This window comes from Glossina fuscipes, unplaced genomic scaffold (assembly GCF_014805625.2).
Source record: "Glossina fuscipes isolate IAEA_lab_2018 unplaced genomic scaffold, Yale_Gfus_2 219, whole genome shotgun sequence".
In the NCBI taxonomy this organism is placed as follows: Eukaryota; Metazoa; Arthropoda; class Insecta; order Diptera; family Glossinidae; genus Glossina; species Glossina fuscipes.
In genome coordinates, this window is record NW_023998562.1 from 583,150 (window position 1) to 598,593 (window position 15,444).

Consider the following 15,444-nt stretch of genomic DNA (forward strand, 5'->3'; position numbering starts at 1 on the left):
TAAATTTTTGAAAGCGTTTGAAATTTTTAAAACTTGCATAAATTTTTTATTTCTCTTACTATTTAGAAGACAATTTCAAAATTTAATTTTTCGGTAAATTGCATGCTCGCACTATTAACGTTTGACTTACACTTGAAAAAATGTTGAAACAATTTGTTAAACAACTTACCGTCTCATCCATGCGAAAATTTTCTACCAGTGGACAGGTAAACTGGTTTAATTACTTTGCTTTCCGTTTTAAATTTTTACTTTGGCGTTCGGCTGCACAGAACTGAAGTTTTATCGTGTGACTGTTGGAAATTAAAAGTGCACAATACGGATATTATTATTTAAATATCTGTGCAATTCAGAATGCCATGTCATATCGGTGGACTATTGTATAAAATAAAATAGGGATAAATACAGCTACTTATAATGTAAATGTTCTTATTTATTTCGAGAAAAATTTTCGAGTTGCTGTGTGCGGTGCGTGTGGTGGCATTGGGCAGCCATTATCCTTATTATTAAAAAGAAATCCACTGATTTCTGAGTTACGGCTATATGATATCTCACGCGTTCCCGGTGTGGTTGCGGATCTGGCACACGTTGACACGAAAGTCCGAGTGTGTGGCTTCATGGGACCAGATGAAATTTGTGGCGCCTTGGAATGTAAGCTTAATAAATACATAAATACATAGACCATTGATTATGTCTATGTAGACAAGTAGAAGTTGAGGCATAAATTGAATATCACACATCGAACGCCCAGTACTTTGACCGGTAGTATGAGATTAACGGGCACAAATTTCTCGGCGCAAATTCCACTTTTGTCTTATGTGCATAGTGTAGCTTATTGAACAGGGCATAGGGCTATTTATTAATGCGAGATCTCCCGTTTCCTTTTAACTAGAATCTAGAAAACTAGGTTCCGCTCAAGGATTGGATATGACAAAAGGCTTTAAGCGCAGGTTTTTCTCTGCTCAACAAATTACAATCTTTTCTAAACAGCGACAATAAAATTCCATCTTAGACTAGTAGCACGTCACTGAACTTGAAAACTTTGACTTATGGTGCTTCTTTATTCGCTAATTCTATTTTCATTGAACGAACAGATCATGCTTTATGTGTTATGTTTTAACATTTTAAAGTAGGAAGATGACGGCTGAAAAACTTGAAACTTCACATGGAAATTCTATTTTGCTGTCTATAAGTTCACCTGTAAAGAACATTTTAAAATAAAAGAGACATCGACTGAGAATTTGTCTTAAGTAGTGCATGCTAATCCCATAAAAAATCTGATTTTTTCGGTGAAATCGTTATTGGCCTATGGTCCGTGAGCAACCATAAATATCCGTTGGATATCGGAAAGTAATGGTGCTTACAAATTTGCTTTGTAAAAGCATCTTGATTTGTTGGAGTACTTTTAAGAAATATTAAATTAAATTTAGTGAAGTGTTTGTGAAAAAAATTTGCAGGTGTCGATGTTGTTGTTGTATCTGCGGGGGCTCCTCGTAAGCCCGGCATGTCTCGTGACGATCTCTTCAAGATCAATGCTTGTACTGTAAAGGATATAACTAAAGCCATTGTAGCGAAATGTCCCAAAGCACTTGTTGCCATTATTACTAATCCTGTTAACACTTGCGTCCCCATTGCAGCTGAGATAATGAAGAATGTAAGCAAAATATATGTAGATAACACTTTCGTTCATTCATTTCCTTTTCCCGAAAATAGGATGGCGTCTACGATCCGAAACGCTTATTCGGCGTGTGCACTTTAGACATTGTGCGTGCTCGTACTTTTATTGGTGAAGTTAATGGCGTTGACCCCAAAAAAGTTGATATTTCCATTATTGGCGGTCATTCCGGTGTTACTATTATACCTGTTTTATCGCAGGCGAATCCTGCCTTTAAAGGTGATCAAGCTGCCATTGAAAAGATGACAAAGCGCATACAAGAAGCCGGTACAGAGGTGGTTACAGCTAAGGCTGGAGTAGGTTCGGCTACGTTATCTATGGCCTACGCAGCCCATAGGTTTACTAATTCTTTGCTTAAGGGCTTAAAGGGCGAGAAAAACGTGATGGAGTGCTCATATGTAGAGTCCAGTGTTACCGAAGCTAGCTTCTTCTCTACACCTTTGGTTCTGGGTAAAAATGGAATCGACGCAAATTGCGGACTGCCTAAACTGAGTGAGTATGAAAAGAAACTGTTGGAGAAGGCCATACCGGAAATAAAAAAGGATGTTCAGAAGGGCATTGAATTTGCCAAAAAATAACTCGAAGCACAAATTGTAAATATTGATGCCTGCAATAGTAATCTTTAAAAATTTGAAGCCCACAAGCGCTAAGAAAATAAAAAATTTTTACTGCGATATAAGCGTCTGTAGATAAATCTTTTTTGTTTTCCCCAAATAATAACCATACAGACTATATACGATAATTTTATTAATTGACAATTTGTGGTTGGTTTAGTCCTAGGTTATTGAAAAATTTTTGAAACTTTGCGTGCTGGGAAGTGTATTTCATAGTATTTTTAAAATTTCCATCAAATGCCAATATAGATGAATGTTCTGATTGTACTCCTTTTTACTGCGACTACGAATGCGGAAAGTTTTCAGAGATATTTTATTTCTATTATGCTTTTATTGCTTCGACGAACAGCGACTACTAACTAAGATAAACATATAAGAGAAGCAAATTTGATAGACCCAACAAGAATTATAAAATTTTTTTTATTACTTTTTGGTACAAATGTCGAGTTTAAGTATTTCAGTTTGTCTTGCGCTTAGGAAGAAGCATTTTATAATGAAACAAGTAAGTAAATTATATTCGGTTTTGGCAGAATCTTTTATTTTTATCACCTTTATCTGAAGAAAACACGATAAAATATTACATTTTTCAATATTTTTATTGATTGCAAAAGCTGAAAAACAAGGCTGAAATTTTAGTCGTAGTTACCTCTCAGTAAGTAAGTTTGTTCAAATCTAGTAAACAAATGTAAAGAATTTGCCCAAACCTGTGAAAGAAGTAACATAAAAATCACAATTTTTATTAAAAAGAGATGAATATTCAAAATTGATTTTAACGTAAATATCGATTTTTCTTTTTCATTTGTATCGAGAAAGTGTGAAAGCTCTCATAGACCTATTAGGGAGGGAGGCCACTGTAATAGCCTAAAACTCAGCCGTTCGTTGGCCATATTTTTTGGATGGAAGGAAACATAATAGAACAATAATACTGGAGGTTATTATTAAGAATAACATTCAAGTAATAAAAAACAAAGTTTTCTTTAAATATTAAAAGATGTCAACCTCGCAGCCGTCCTTGCGAGATGTCTTCAACTTACGGGGCTTCCGAAGATGGCCTGTTTTTGATGCAAATTTAAATCAAAAAAAACGTTAATTAAACTTAATGCGTATAACGAGCGAAACAAGTTATGGTTTCTAAAAATATGGTGTGAGTAAGTGTTTCTATAGGCACCGTTATTTTGAAAGCATTATAAAACACGCGAGCGAAAACAATGAAAACTGTAAAAGTTGCTGTGTCGGCATTTTTGAAAATTCATATTTCGAGAAAACACGCTTCAAGTTTAAAATAGGTAGGTCAAAGCATGTTATACTTAAAAAAAACGGTCGTACGACGTGTGTTTATTTGGAAAGCTTTTAAGTGAGCATAAATACTTTCTAAAGACATATGTTAGCGGAATAAAGAGATTAAAGAAGGCGAACAAAACTTTAGACTGTAACTTCACAGAAGAGTTTTTTACGACAGGCGCTTTTCCCGGGGCAAGAAAGTCCGAAATTTTAAGGTGAAACTGTTTTCCATATAATGAACTTTTTTACATATTATAAAAGTCTCAACCCATCTCCTACGAGAATACAACGAAAAAAAAACTAAAAAAGATACAGTGGCCGACTCATTAAGCGTCAACTCATGTAAATTTCTGCTTTAAGCTAAGTAAAACTCCTCACGAAGAGTGTCGTTGTTTTAATTGATTTGATACTTTCCCTGTTTGTACGGCTTCGTCGATTCAATGTTTTCAGTTTGTTTAAAAAACAACCACATTGCTAGGATGTTCATCTAATGCGACTTAGCCTATCAATGAAATTCTTCTATATAGCCGCAATAGGTTCTCCATCCTTTACTCTAAAATTTTCTCGCAGTTCAAATACCCGTCAAACTGTAAATTGAAAAGGAGCTAAGAGAAAGTGGATTTTTTGCGAATAATAGACATTCTGTTCATGGGCTTTATAGAAATCGGATTGTGCCAACGAGATATTCCGCTTTACATAAGTACGTACACTTATTCACACCCATACAAATGCAATCAATTAAGTTTCATTAAAATCAATTTAGGCTGTCCCGCATGAAAATATGTTTCTACATGTGATTGTGCAGATGTATGAATGAAACGAAGCATATATATACGAACGCCTGATTATGTATTATATAAATATTTTTGGAATTTGTTACCATTGCTGTGTTTATGGAAGCTGGAAATATATGTTTCGATTGCTCTTAAGAACAGAGAGAGGCATAGATGTTTACGAAAATGCACAAATTTTTCTTGCAAGTGAAGTTAACAGAAACAGGTCTTAACTTGTGTAGAAGTTGAATAGAATTTTAGACCGATTGTGCTTTAGAGAGTTTTGAAATGTAATTTTTCTTCTTCTCAGCCAATTTTTGGTATTTTAACTTATCAAAGCCTTGTCAAATTCTAATTAAAGATTATGTATAGGCTTCCACAAGACGGTCAATAAAGGAAATTTTAACATCTTGTTAAAAATGTAACTCATCGTATGTTACAGTTAATAATGAATTCACTTTATTAAGATATAGAAATGCGAGTGGCGAGGAAGATCCTTGGGTGTTCCTCAGTTAAACAGTGGGTGGGTTTTTTTGTGACACAAGCTTTAAGTATTGAAAGACTTTGATGTATATTTCCCATCTAGTTAAGGCAATATCCTACACAGCCGATGAAAAAATGAAATTTAATAACAGCATCGCTACATGAAAAAACTGCAAAAATGCTGTCCTGGAAAGAAATAAGATTTGTTTAGACTTGTTCTTATATATTTTTAAAATAATTACGGACACTACTGCTATTAATAATAAAACTTTTGAAAAAATGACTGTGGCTTCTGAATGAGTGACTTCTGCAGATGGATAAACTGCTCGCGCTACAATTGTTCACAATATCATGCTAATCAATTGTATGAGTTCTTCGACGTCTCTGGATGTTACAAATGCAATAACAAAATTTGTGTACACATTTTCCGATAGTTCGCGGCAAAAGCGATCGGCAAGTTTACGAACTAATTGCTAGCGACAACCACTCTTTGTAGTTCTTGCCGTAATTGTTCATCGTCAGCGCCACTTAACATAATAGCAGACAGAAATTTGAATTCGGGTCTATTAAGCGCATCCTGAATACAGTTTACTTGTGTATCGTCGGTCTGCCTATTATGACTATTAATCTTTCCATTGATTATTATGGCGAACGCACTTGTCGTTTGCGGTTTATCTAAACCAAAATGTGATTGAAATCGATACTCCCACGCTTGGTAAATAAACTCATTTACAATTAAATTCTTAAAAGAGAAAAATATTAATAAAAGCTGAAAACTGCAACTCTTCAGGGTGATGTTTTTTTATTATTATTTAATAAACCATTTTTAAAGTTCATGTGCGCATATTGTTTCTTAACGTGCACCGTAAACTGCAATGTAACATATTAACCCAGTTTTGGGAGCTCATTTTACTTGTCAATTCAGTCGTCGTTGTTGTTATTTAATTAAAACATTTTTTAAAAAATGAAAAAAAATACGTTACGGTGACTCTCTCTCTGGCTTAAATCAATGTTCGTTTAATGATTTGTTATATTTTTATAACCATCTTCGAATGGCGACAGTTTACTCCTTTTAGCATCCCATTTGTAACAGGTGAGAGAATTATGACCGATTACAAAGATTTTCTGAATAGGAGTTGTGGTCTAAATCGCTGTTATTTGTTATTTCTACGCTCTGGAGGTCGAGATCTGAGTTACCTTTATACTTTTAATAAATATTCGAATACACAAGGAAGAATGAATAATAGGTAATACGAAGCATAAGGAAAACTATTTTAAAAAAAGTTGATCCCCTTCTTTAAAAAGTTTCGATGCTGCAGCAACGAGAAATGGCCCTTTAATCCTTTCGAATACATAGGTTAACATTCACATCATCTTCTTCGCGCCTATTTTGTCTTGCGCCTTGCTCGAATTGGGTGGGGACCCTGTTCAGTACGCTTGCAGCACCAATCACTAGTTCTCTTCCACTTCTCAGCATCCGCTATTAACCACCATCCAAATAACCTGATACCGGAACATCTCAGCAAATATTCGCATATAAAACTTTTTATATAAACCTTTTTTTTTAAGTGCATCTGCCACTATTTTAAAAAGGACTGACGGTATCATAATCCAAAAGTGAACTCACGGCAATCCTCCTCTTACTTTAAAATGTCGCTCACATTTCATAAGATTACTTGATGGCTAAGGTTCACATATTTCGGCTGTTGGTTTTAATAACACAAGTTACAGACAAGTAACATAAACTTCTGCAGGGTGGATGTGATCACCAGTTGTCCACTTACTGAAAGAAATATTGACAATGTAAATAATTTTCATGGCGGGTCTTAACACTTTTTTAATACTTCTATCATGTTTAATCGTTCGTTATTAAATAACGTTCCCGCTTACTTGCCAAAGACTAAGGATGCCAACAAGAAACAAAAAGACTTAGATCATTTTAGACTTTCTGCGTCTATTAAAAATATAAATCTGAAGTTTTTTGGCATTTAAATTTAAACTATACAATTAGCCCGTCAGTGCGTACGTCCCTATGTCTGCTGTTGAAATACTTACGGCTGCAGACTTCAAATAAGACGCCGCGAGTAGCCTTTCATTTCTTTAGTTCTTTAGTTCACGTAGAGCTCAAAAACAGTGTGATCCATTTATAGTAAATAAATAATCGCAAGTTATATTTTTAGCAGGTATGTAACGATGCTTTCGGAGAGTTCAATACAAAAGCGACCCCCATTGCCCAACCGTTTAGGCAAAATATGCAATTTTTGTTCAGTGAGTTGTTTCGAATAGGAGGATATTCGAAATTCGACCAAAACTTTTTTGCTTGTTTTTCGTCAATCTTAAGAAATTTTCAATAACATAACAAGCTTCGTTTAAGATGAGTCCGCTGCTAAGTACATCTCAGCAAACTTTTGTTTTTCTCGTTTTTAATTGCTTGCAATTAGTTGGTAGTGTGCAAGGTCGTTCGTTTATTTCATAATTCGATTAACAAGACTGGCTCAGCCCTTGTCATACAATAGCTGTTTATTTATTTAAAGTGCATCATTATAAGTAAGTCTGATATGCTGGCTGATCAATAAAGCGGTAACGTGGTGTTAGTCCACACACATATATATATATATATATATATATTACTGAAGCCGACTTTTGTCTGCTTGTATCTTAATTAAAATAATCAGTTTAAGTTGCCGGCCGGCCGGCTTTCTGTAAATTAGTTTTTATTATATTATGTATTGATTTATATTGAAATGCACTCTGATTTAAACGTAAATACAATCGGTATTTTCAAATCAAAGCGTATTTATCATTATATATTGTTCGTTGTCTCTGCTCTATTTGTAAAATCGAGACCATATTTACTTAAAAGTACATATATAATATTAAAAAATATTGTCATAATTTTGATATTTCTAATATGCCTTATCTCTAAAACGTCTAGTAAAAGGTCTGACAATAACGCCTACATTTTAACATATTTTCATGAAAATTAAATGTCAACTAAGAACTATTCACCACTACACAGCCCTAACCAGTGTCCGGAAGGTCCAGTCGATCATTGAAAAAATCATTTAAAACCTGAAGTTAGCAGCTAGCAGACATGCAAAGGATTTTCACGTGTAGCACTATTATGAAAGTCTGCAGATTAAACACCAATACTTGTTGGAAAGAATGACAAGCGTGGGTTTTGTGCACCTTTGGCTGAGGAAAATAATACGTTCCACGGGGATGGATATAAATTATGGGGTAAGAGGGATATACATAACAAGCTCTATTTGCTTACTGTCAACGATCCAATAGTAAAGGAATGAATAAAATTTTAGCGAAAGGGAAAAGATTGAACTCGTTTGTAAGATAATAAGGACAACATTTATTAACAAAGACGAACCGAATAGGCTTATGAGGAATGTTAGAAATGGGAGCTTAATTGTTTGACAAAATGTACATAAAAAGCATATGCTTATATATCGCTGGCTGCGTTATAATTATGTACAATGTAATGCTTGGGTTTATTACGCGGTCATGAAATATGTTATTACATGAAACAAGAAACATTAAAGTTTAATTAATACAAATATATTCATATATTTAATATTTATCAGTCATGAGATAGAATTTAATATTTCGCAACCCTTTTTCATTTCACTGATACCCACAACGGGAATAAAAACGCCTGCTTTATTGTTCCTCGCGCAAGTTATGAAAATATTTGTAGGCCAAAGATACCGAAGTCAGAAGTCAAATTGTTAAGCAAAAAATGAAAATAGAACGCTAGCATAGCGCGAAACTGTACTTTGATATGTACAAATATACATATAAAACATATCGGAAATTTTACGAAGAAAAAGAATCATAGATTTCATGTGAAACGTAATCGTAATCATAAGTAGAAACATATTATCGTGGAAGCCACCGCACGGGGCGGCTGAGACAATGGAGAATCTATAGAAACTATCTTCTTGAACATGAACACAGACGCACGCACTTCCATATCCAGGGCTGTGTATACATATGTAAATTTGTACATTACATATAAATATATGTATATATAAATACATATATACGTACATACATATGTAGATGTATACATAAACATAAACTTAGTGGATCTTTGTCATCAGCACAACAATCATACTATCGTCACAAGACGAACCTCTCATCGTCATCAAGAGGGGTCGCTTTTAAACGGGATCGCAAAAATAAATAACTACAACGAAAACAAAAGCTGGGACCGATTTTTTTGCACACCAACCGCTTTTATCCGAGAAAAGACTAAAGAAGATGAGAATGCTAAATTTTCATGCCCCGTAATGTTGGATGAGCCTGGTCGATTTTTACTATTTTGTAGATTAGTTTTATGGTGTATCTTCTGTAATTTAAAGGTAACGAGCAAAAAACAGGTTCTTTTTTTACTTTTGAGAACCAAGTTGTTTTCACTTTACGTTGTACAATGGCTGTATTGTTTGATCAATTTGGCCTAGTCTCAATATCAGTCTACGTGCAAAAACTTCCGAAGTCAGAACGTTTGCGACAGATATACATAAACAGCTGGACTAGTGAATGTTCTTAGATTTACAATTTTGTGCTGACCAAGTTAATGGACACTTTTCTCTCTAAAGTTTCCCACTGCGCGTTGCAAACGTTTTAACAAAATTATTATAACACCATATTTGGGTAGTGGGAATAACAACAAAATTAACAATGAGAAGGAGCGCAAATAACTAGTGGGCAGTTTGCGATCACTTGTCTATCTAAAAAAGTGACGGAGTACAATGTTGTACGTGCATGACTTCTCTTTATTCGCTTATTTGTTTTTCTTTTTTCGGTTCAGTTTTATAAGAAGACAACAAACCTATTTTGTATTTTATGCGGGATTTTAAATTGATCTTAACGAAGCTTAATTGATTGGGCATGTAGTGGTACTCGTATCTATACAATTTTAGATATACACATGTACAAACCCCTGGATACGCCTGTTTGCCTGTAGCCGTTTAAGGCAAAACATTGATATATAACATCATATGAAGTACACAGTGCAAATGATACTTGAAATAGTCATTAGCTGCGCCATATTGAAATTTTCAAAGTTCTATACGACAACAAACAAATACTAAAAAGCGTAGTCGATTGATTGCTCGAAAAGTTTTTGTAGGCTTTCTATACAAACTTTTTCGAAAGCTAAATAAATTCCTGTGGCAGCTGATAGTTTTCGAAAGATACGACGAGCATGTATTCCATTTGATGGGGGAAGTTTGAATAGAGAGCCATCGAGAATTTTTGTCATATAGCAGCCATGTACTCTTCACCTCTATACACTTGTTAAACATACACATTAGTGCAAGCCGCTAGCCTGGATTTAATCACATTTGGTAATAAATGGAAAATTCCTGATGACTTCTCGTAACGTTGATATCGCAATTTTTTGTCCTAATTGCCAAAATTGGAAAATTGCAAAGGAATTTATCATTTCAAAAGATGACTGCAACAACTTTAAAAGACGACTATATCATGTCTCTAAACTCTATCCAGAAGTGGCGTAAACGTTCCGAACGACCCAATATATGTATAAATGCGTACACATATACAGCCATGAGCGCATAAATATCACGAATTTAAAAGAAAATTTTCCAAATTTTTTTAATTGTATAGTTAAACGATTTGTTTTTTTTTATTTGATAACATTATTTAGCAATGCGACAAGGACATTGACCATTATTTTTTTGTTTTTTCACTAAAGAAAACATTAATACTATGAAATAACTAACGCAAAGTGCCGACCTTAATCCTACTAGAAAATTGTGATATTCCGCTAAAAATTTTTAAAAACAACAAGTGGTTTTAAAGAAATAACAAAGAAGGCTCGAATTGTAATACGAAGAAAGCACGTCAGAAGCTTACCGAAGGCGTGGAACTCAGATATCAAGCAGTATAATACATAAGTTGGTATACAGCACGAGATAGTACAAGTAGTAATATTAAAATCAATTTCGGCTGAATCTTTTCTACCCACCGTCAAATGAAAAAATGAAATTTCAATAATCTATAATAACAGACGAACCTGATCGCTTTAAACTATTTTTATAGACTACACATTGAAATTTTTATCGTTTTACTTCTAAAAGTAAAGAATTCTTCCATTTAATGGTGGCCTATGTGCTTTAGCCAATTTCGATAACAACTCGCCTACAAGGACTATTAAGTTTCTCGATGTCGATCTCTTAATATTTGCGAGGAGAAAACACAGATAAACAAACTGACTCTGATGGTTAAATCGAGTTAGAATTTGATACCATCAAGAGTAATTTGTAGAATGTCAGAAGCTTTTTCCCTGGCATTGCGAAACTTTTGATTAAATGAATGTAAACCTAAATGGGTATATTGGGTATCAAAGTAATTACATTTTAACTATTATCATTGGTCACTTCTAGTTTTTTTAGAGAACGAGCTTTTTTTCCTTTTTTTTTATATATATTATCTTTTTGTTTGCTCTCGTATTAAAGTGCGGACTATTCATCTATCCATGACTGTACAAGTGGAAAAAATAAATGTTTTTTATTTTTATTTAGAGATCGTTGTTACTGCACATTGAAATGTTTGCTTCATATTATATTCAGTCTGTATTGTTACTGTCATCGAGTTCAGAGTAGTTGAAAGAAGAAATTATGTACACATTCGTATATTGTTACAACAACTATACCGCAAATTATAAAAACGCAAAAAAAAAATGGAAAATGTTTTGTTCAAAGATCACTTAATGTCGTTGCTTACGTATGTAATATATGTGAATACTTGTAAGAACGTCTATATGTATCTACATCTACTATATGTGATACAATGCAATTTTTTGTTAAAAAAGGGAAAGAAAAACACTATTTGTTGTCATTTAAAATAATGCAAAAGGCATTTAGAAAATGCTTAAGAAACAACTTTTTAATGTTGCATATACGTGAGAGTATTTCATTATTATCGACCCGTTTAATCACTTTTCGCATTTTCATAAATAGAATTAGAATTCTTAATGCTGTATGGGCGTACGGTGCCTCACCTTATCATGGAGACGGCTTATTAAGCGTCCATTTATGTTTAGCCCTTCGTTTGTTGAGTCTCACCTTCACTTTTGGCGCAAAAAACGGTGTGCACGTCCGGCTATTTGTGATAGTCTGAGATGTCAAGCCAGTTTGAAAATATAAGATTGTCCACTGGTCAACCTCCTTCCTTTAATCAATCTAAAGTCATACATCGCTTCTAAAACGCTCATCGGTTTACCCGTATTTATCGTGCAAAGTCATTTTCAGCGTACGCACCTTTGCGCACGTCTAGGTATTCGTCTCAGTCTCCGGTCCTGCATCAATTTACATTCCTCTAAGATTTTTGACTATTTTCGGCGAGTCCACTTGTCTATTCATTCGCACGTTTTCGAAATGTTAAAATTGTTCTTAAAATTAAAATGTCAAATCTTGTATTGAAATATTGACTTAATTGACTCTAGCAGTGACAACACTCTTATAGTGTGCTTTGATGACCGATACTTTAAAAAAAAATTGCCCTTACATCCTTTCTAAAACACATTTTCTCATTCGCTCCAAATACAGCGCGTATTTGATTGCAAATAATGGCTGGTTTTTACATACTCGAAGCTTTTCATTCCATCTTTTAAATATAATTAAATTTAAACCGCAATACCTTATGAAATAAATATAATAAATACAATATAATAAATACAAGGCTTATTTATATGATAAGCTTTTACACTTCGTTTGCGAAAGAAGTTGTAACACATGTTCAGTGGATCATTATAACTGTAGACAAAAATCTTTAGCAGAAGATTTAATTTGAAACAAGTAAGAAAATTATACTCGGCCACGAATCAAACCTTTCCCAACCGTTATCGCTGTCCATTCTGTATCGTCGTAAAGTCGGCGAGATTTAATTTAGAATTAGCACACTTACCACAAGTCACCGGAAGAAAAATTAATTTTGTAAATGCATACCCCACAAATTTTCCCAACTTTCGTAATTGCGGTTCTCTGCTTTATTGTTTTATATACAAATATTTTTTTGGAGCGCCTGGAAACACAATTTGGTTTAGACAGTTTCTACTATAGTTAGTACTTAAGTATCGAATCCCCATACCCAATCTATTCTACTCGTTTAAAATATTTCGCTCTTATCTTATCTCGTTTTGTTGCTCTCATCTATTTTAGTAAGCGAAGGTCACTGATGTTTCTTTCTTAACGCAACTGTTAAAGACTTATGTTATCTCTGCCTTTAAAAATTATACCGTCTTATCTATCTAATAGTTGCTAAGGTGGTTAATTAACCTATTAGGAAGAAAGATGCCAGAAAGTCATTCTAGCTAACGCCAAATATCTTTAAATTGAACTTTCCCACAAGATGATCACTGATAATTATTCACGTCTGTCAAAACTAACTATGGATACGCATAGGGGCTACAAAAATGCAATAAAAGAAAACCAATATTGCTTTCGATTGTATTTAAGCAACCACCAATGACGACTTTGCAATTCATACCATTCATATAACATTTCTTCCTTCTTAGCTGTTGCTTGCTATTGCTTGCTGCTTAGAATCGAGGGTTTGCGTATTTGAGTGAAAGACTTTTATGGTTTATATTTGTGAACTTTATTGTGTTTTTGTGTACACATTTAAAACCCGCATTGACGAAACCTGTGAAATTTTATTCGTTTCTATTAGAAAATTATTAGTGTGTCCTCATATTCCCCGTATGACATCTTACTAAGTGAGCTTACTATGCGTTGTGTACTATAATATCCAATATCCAATAATTCATCTCTCTCTCCCATTGAACCTTTATGGAAAAATTTTTTGAATTGTTGGGAAAATTTATTTATTTTATTGGGATTTTAATGGTATTTTAACTTGTGTGCAAAAATCTTATGTATTTTTTTAAATAATGGAAACTAAATAGAAATAGAAACGGTATGCGGGACTTAGGAAAATGTTTCTTCCACAAAACTGACAAATATGTGCTATTGGGAAAATTTAAAAAAAGTATTTATCATTTTCGAAAATAAAAAGTAATCTATAATGAAGAGTAAATGGATATCTCAAATAATGTTCAACTCAGTCGTGCAATTGTCACTTCCCCTCTTCTCGTATCTGTTGTTGGAATTACGAAAGTAACTAAAATTAAGCCCATATTCGGTAACTTCAAAAATATTAACCGATTTAACATAAATAATATAATATTAGTTTGGTGTCATAGTGCACATCTTTTCCTCTACCTTATATACAGTGGCCTAATTTCGCGATTATATTTTTCGCACGAAAGCGGAACAACCTGCGGAGGAATCCACAATCAGATATGGTTGGAATGATTCGAAAATTGAAGTAATCACTTGGCCGCGTGAATACTCAACAACTCAACAACTCAACAACTCCTCCATTATAGCTAATTATTAATTAAAAGCAACGGTGCTTATATTTTAGACACTAAGTTTAGTTTAATTTAAGATGTAAGGGGAGAACTCTGGAGTTGCAGATCTAACGGAGAATATGTTGCCATTCTTTACTAGCAGGTTACGTTTTAAGCGATGTTAGGTATTTTTTTTCCTTTAAAATTAAAATCTGTTTACCACTGTTGAAGACAGCCTTAACCTTCAAATTTTACGATTTTCTCATGCCAAAACGTTGAAAATTGATCACTAGCCCCTATAGCCAAATGTATGTGTGAGCGGTACGTGAGAGAGTTTCATATCCATACACTTTATGCAGTAAAATAAAATTCTACAAAAATTTATTAAAACCCCTACGCAAGTTATTCTCAATAGTATTCAAATTAAAAGTACCAGCATAACACCAAAAACATGGAAAAGAGAAAAATCGACAAAGGTCGCGATCTCTTGAGTCAATGCAAACACAGTGTGACACGCGCTAATAACCTAACTGATCATACTAACATGTAGGGATACATATAGCAACCCCTTAGTCAGCAGAATCAACACAGTCGACCGCATAATACGCAAAATGTCGTTTGAATGTGAAGGATCGCGCTACCAGAGGACAAGGGTGGCGGGACTATTTGCTGCACTAGAGAAGTTGTTTTTGACACGCATTAACACGTGACCCACATGAGAACAAATGTCAGTAAGGTGAAGCGAATAAGTAATGCCGTCATCTTTATTGCTGTTTTTGTGATAATGTCAGTTCTAAATATCAAGGTTTCAGACAAACGTAAAAAAGATGCCTTTTCGACATTTTAAATCCGACAATAAGCAAAATTTTGACACATCTATGTTGAATTTTTAAATCAATGTTAATGTGAAATATATAAATTAAATATAAAAAGTTATTAAAATAAATCTAAAGACATTTGGCTTTTTAGGTTTCATTTATGAGTGCTTTTTTATTGTGAGATTTTTACTTTTTTAATTGGAATTATTTTTGTTCATTTTCTTGTTTTCGTTTTTTTTTTTTCGTTTATTTACTATTCATTTATTAGCGCTTATTTTTATTTGATATATTATTATTATTTTTGCTTTTCTTGAAAACGCTTAAAAGTTAAGCTTGGCTTAGAATTGCATTTCTATAGAACACGGTTAATATAAAGATGACAAAACATTTCCAGTTTAAAAATATTTAAAAA

The 15,444-nt window shown here is 33.6% G+C and overlaps 1 protein-coding gene across 1 annotated transcript; it reads left to right on the top strand.

The window, feature by feature from the left end:
- The first annotated feature begins 140 nt into the window (after window positions 1–140).
- Window positions 141–2,250, top strand: LOC119642149 (malate dehydrogenase, mitochondrial-like). Its single transcript, XM_038041139.1, has 4 exons — window positions 141–206; window positions 441–648; window positions 1,455–1,651; window positions 1,711–2,250. The coding sequence occupies exons 1-4, from the start codon at window positions 141–143 to the stop codon at window positions 2,248–2,250; spliced, it is 1,011 nt and encodes a 336-aa protein (XP_037897067.1).
- Window positions 2,251–15,444: the final 13,194 nt, after the last annotated feature.

What these genes read in the sequence shown, in the direction of transcription:
- LOC119642149 (XM_038041139.1), top strand. Translation starts at nt 141, where the DNA reads ATGTTGAAACAATTTGTTAAACAACTTACCGTCTCATCCATGCGAAAA. An exon ending in AATTTTCTACCAGTGGACAG is followed by an intron (nt 207 to 440) that starts GTAAACTGGTTT and finishes ATTTATTTCGAG; the next exon opens with AAAAATTTTCGAGTTGCTGT. An exon ending in CAGCTGAGATAATGAAGAAT is followed by an intron (nt 1,652 to 1,710) that starts GTAAGCAAAATA and finishes TCCCGAAAATAG; the next exon opens with GATGGCGTCTACGATCCGAA.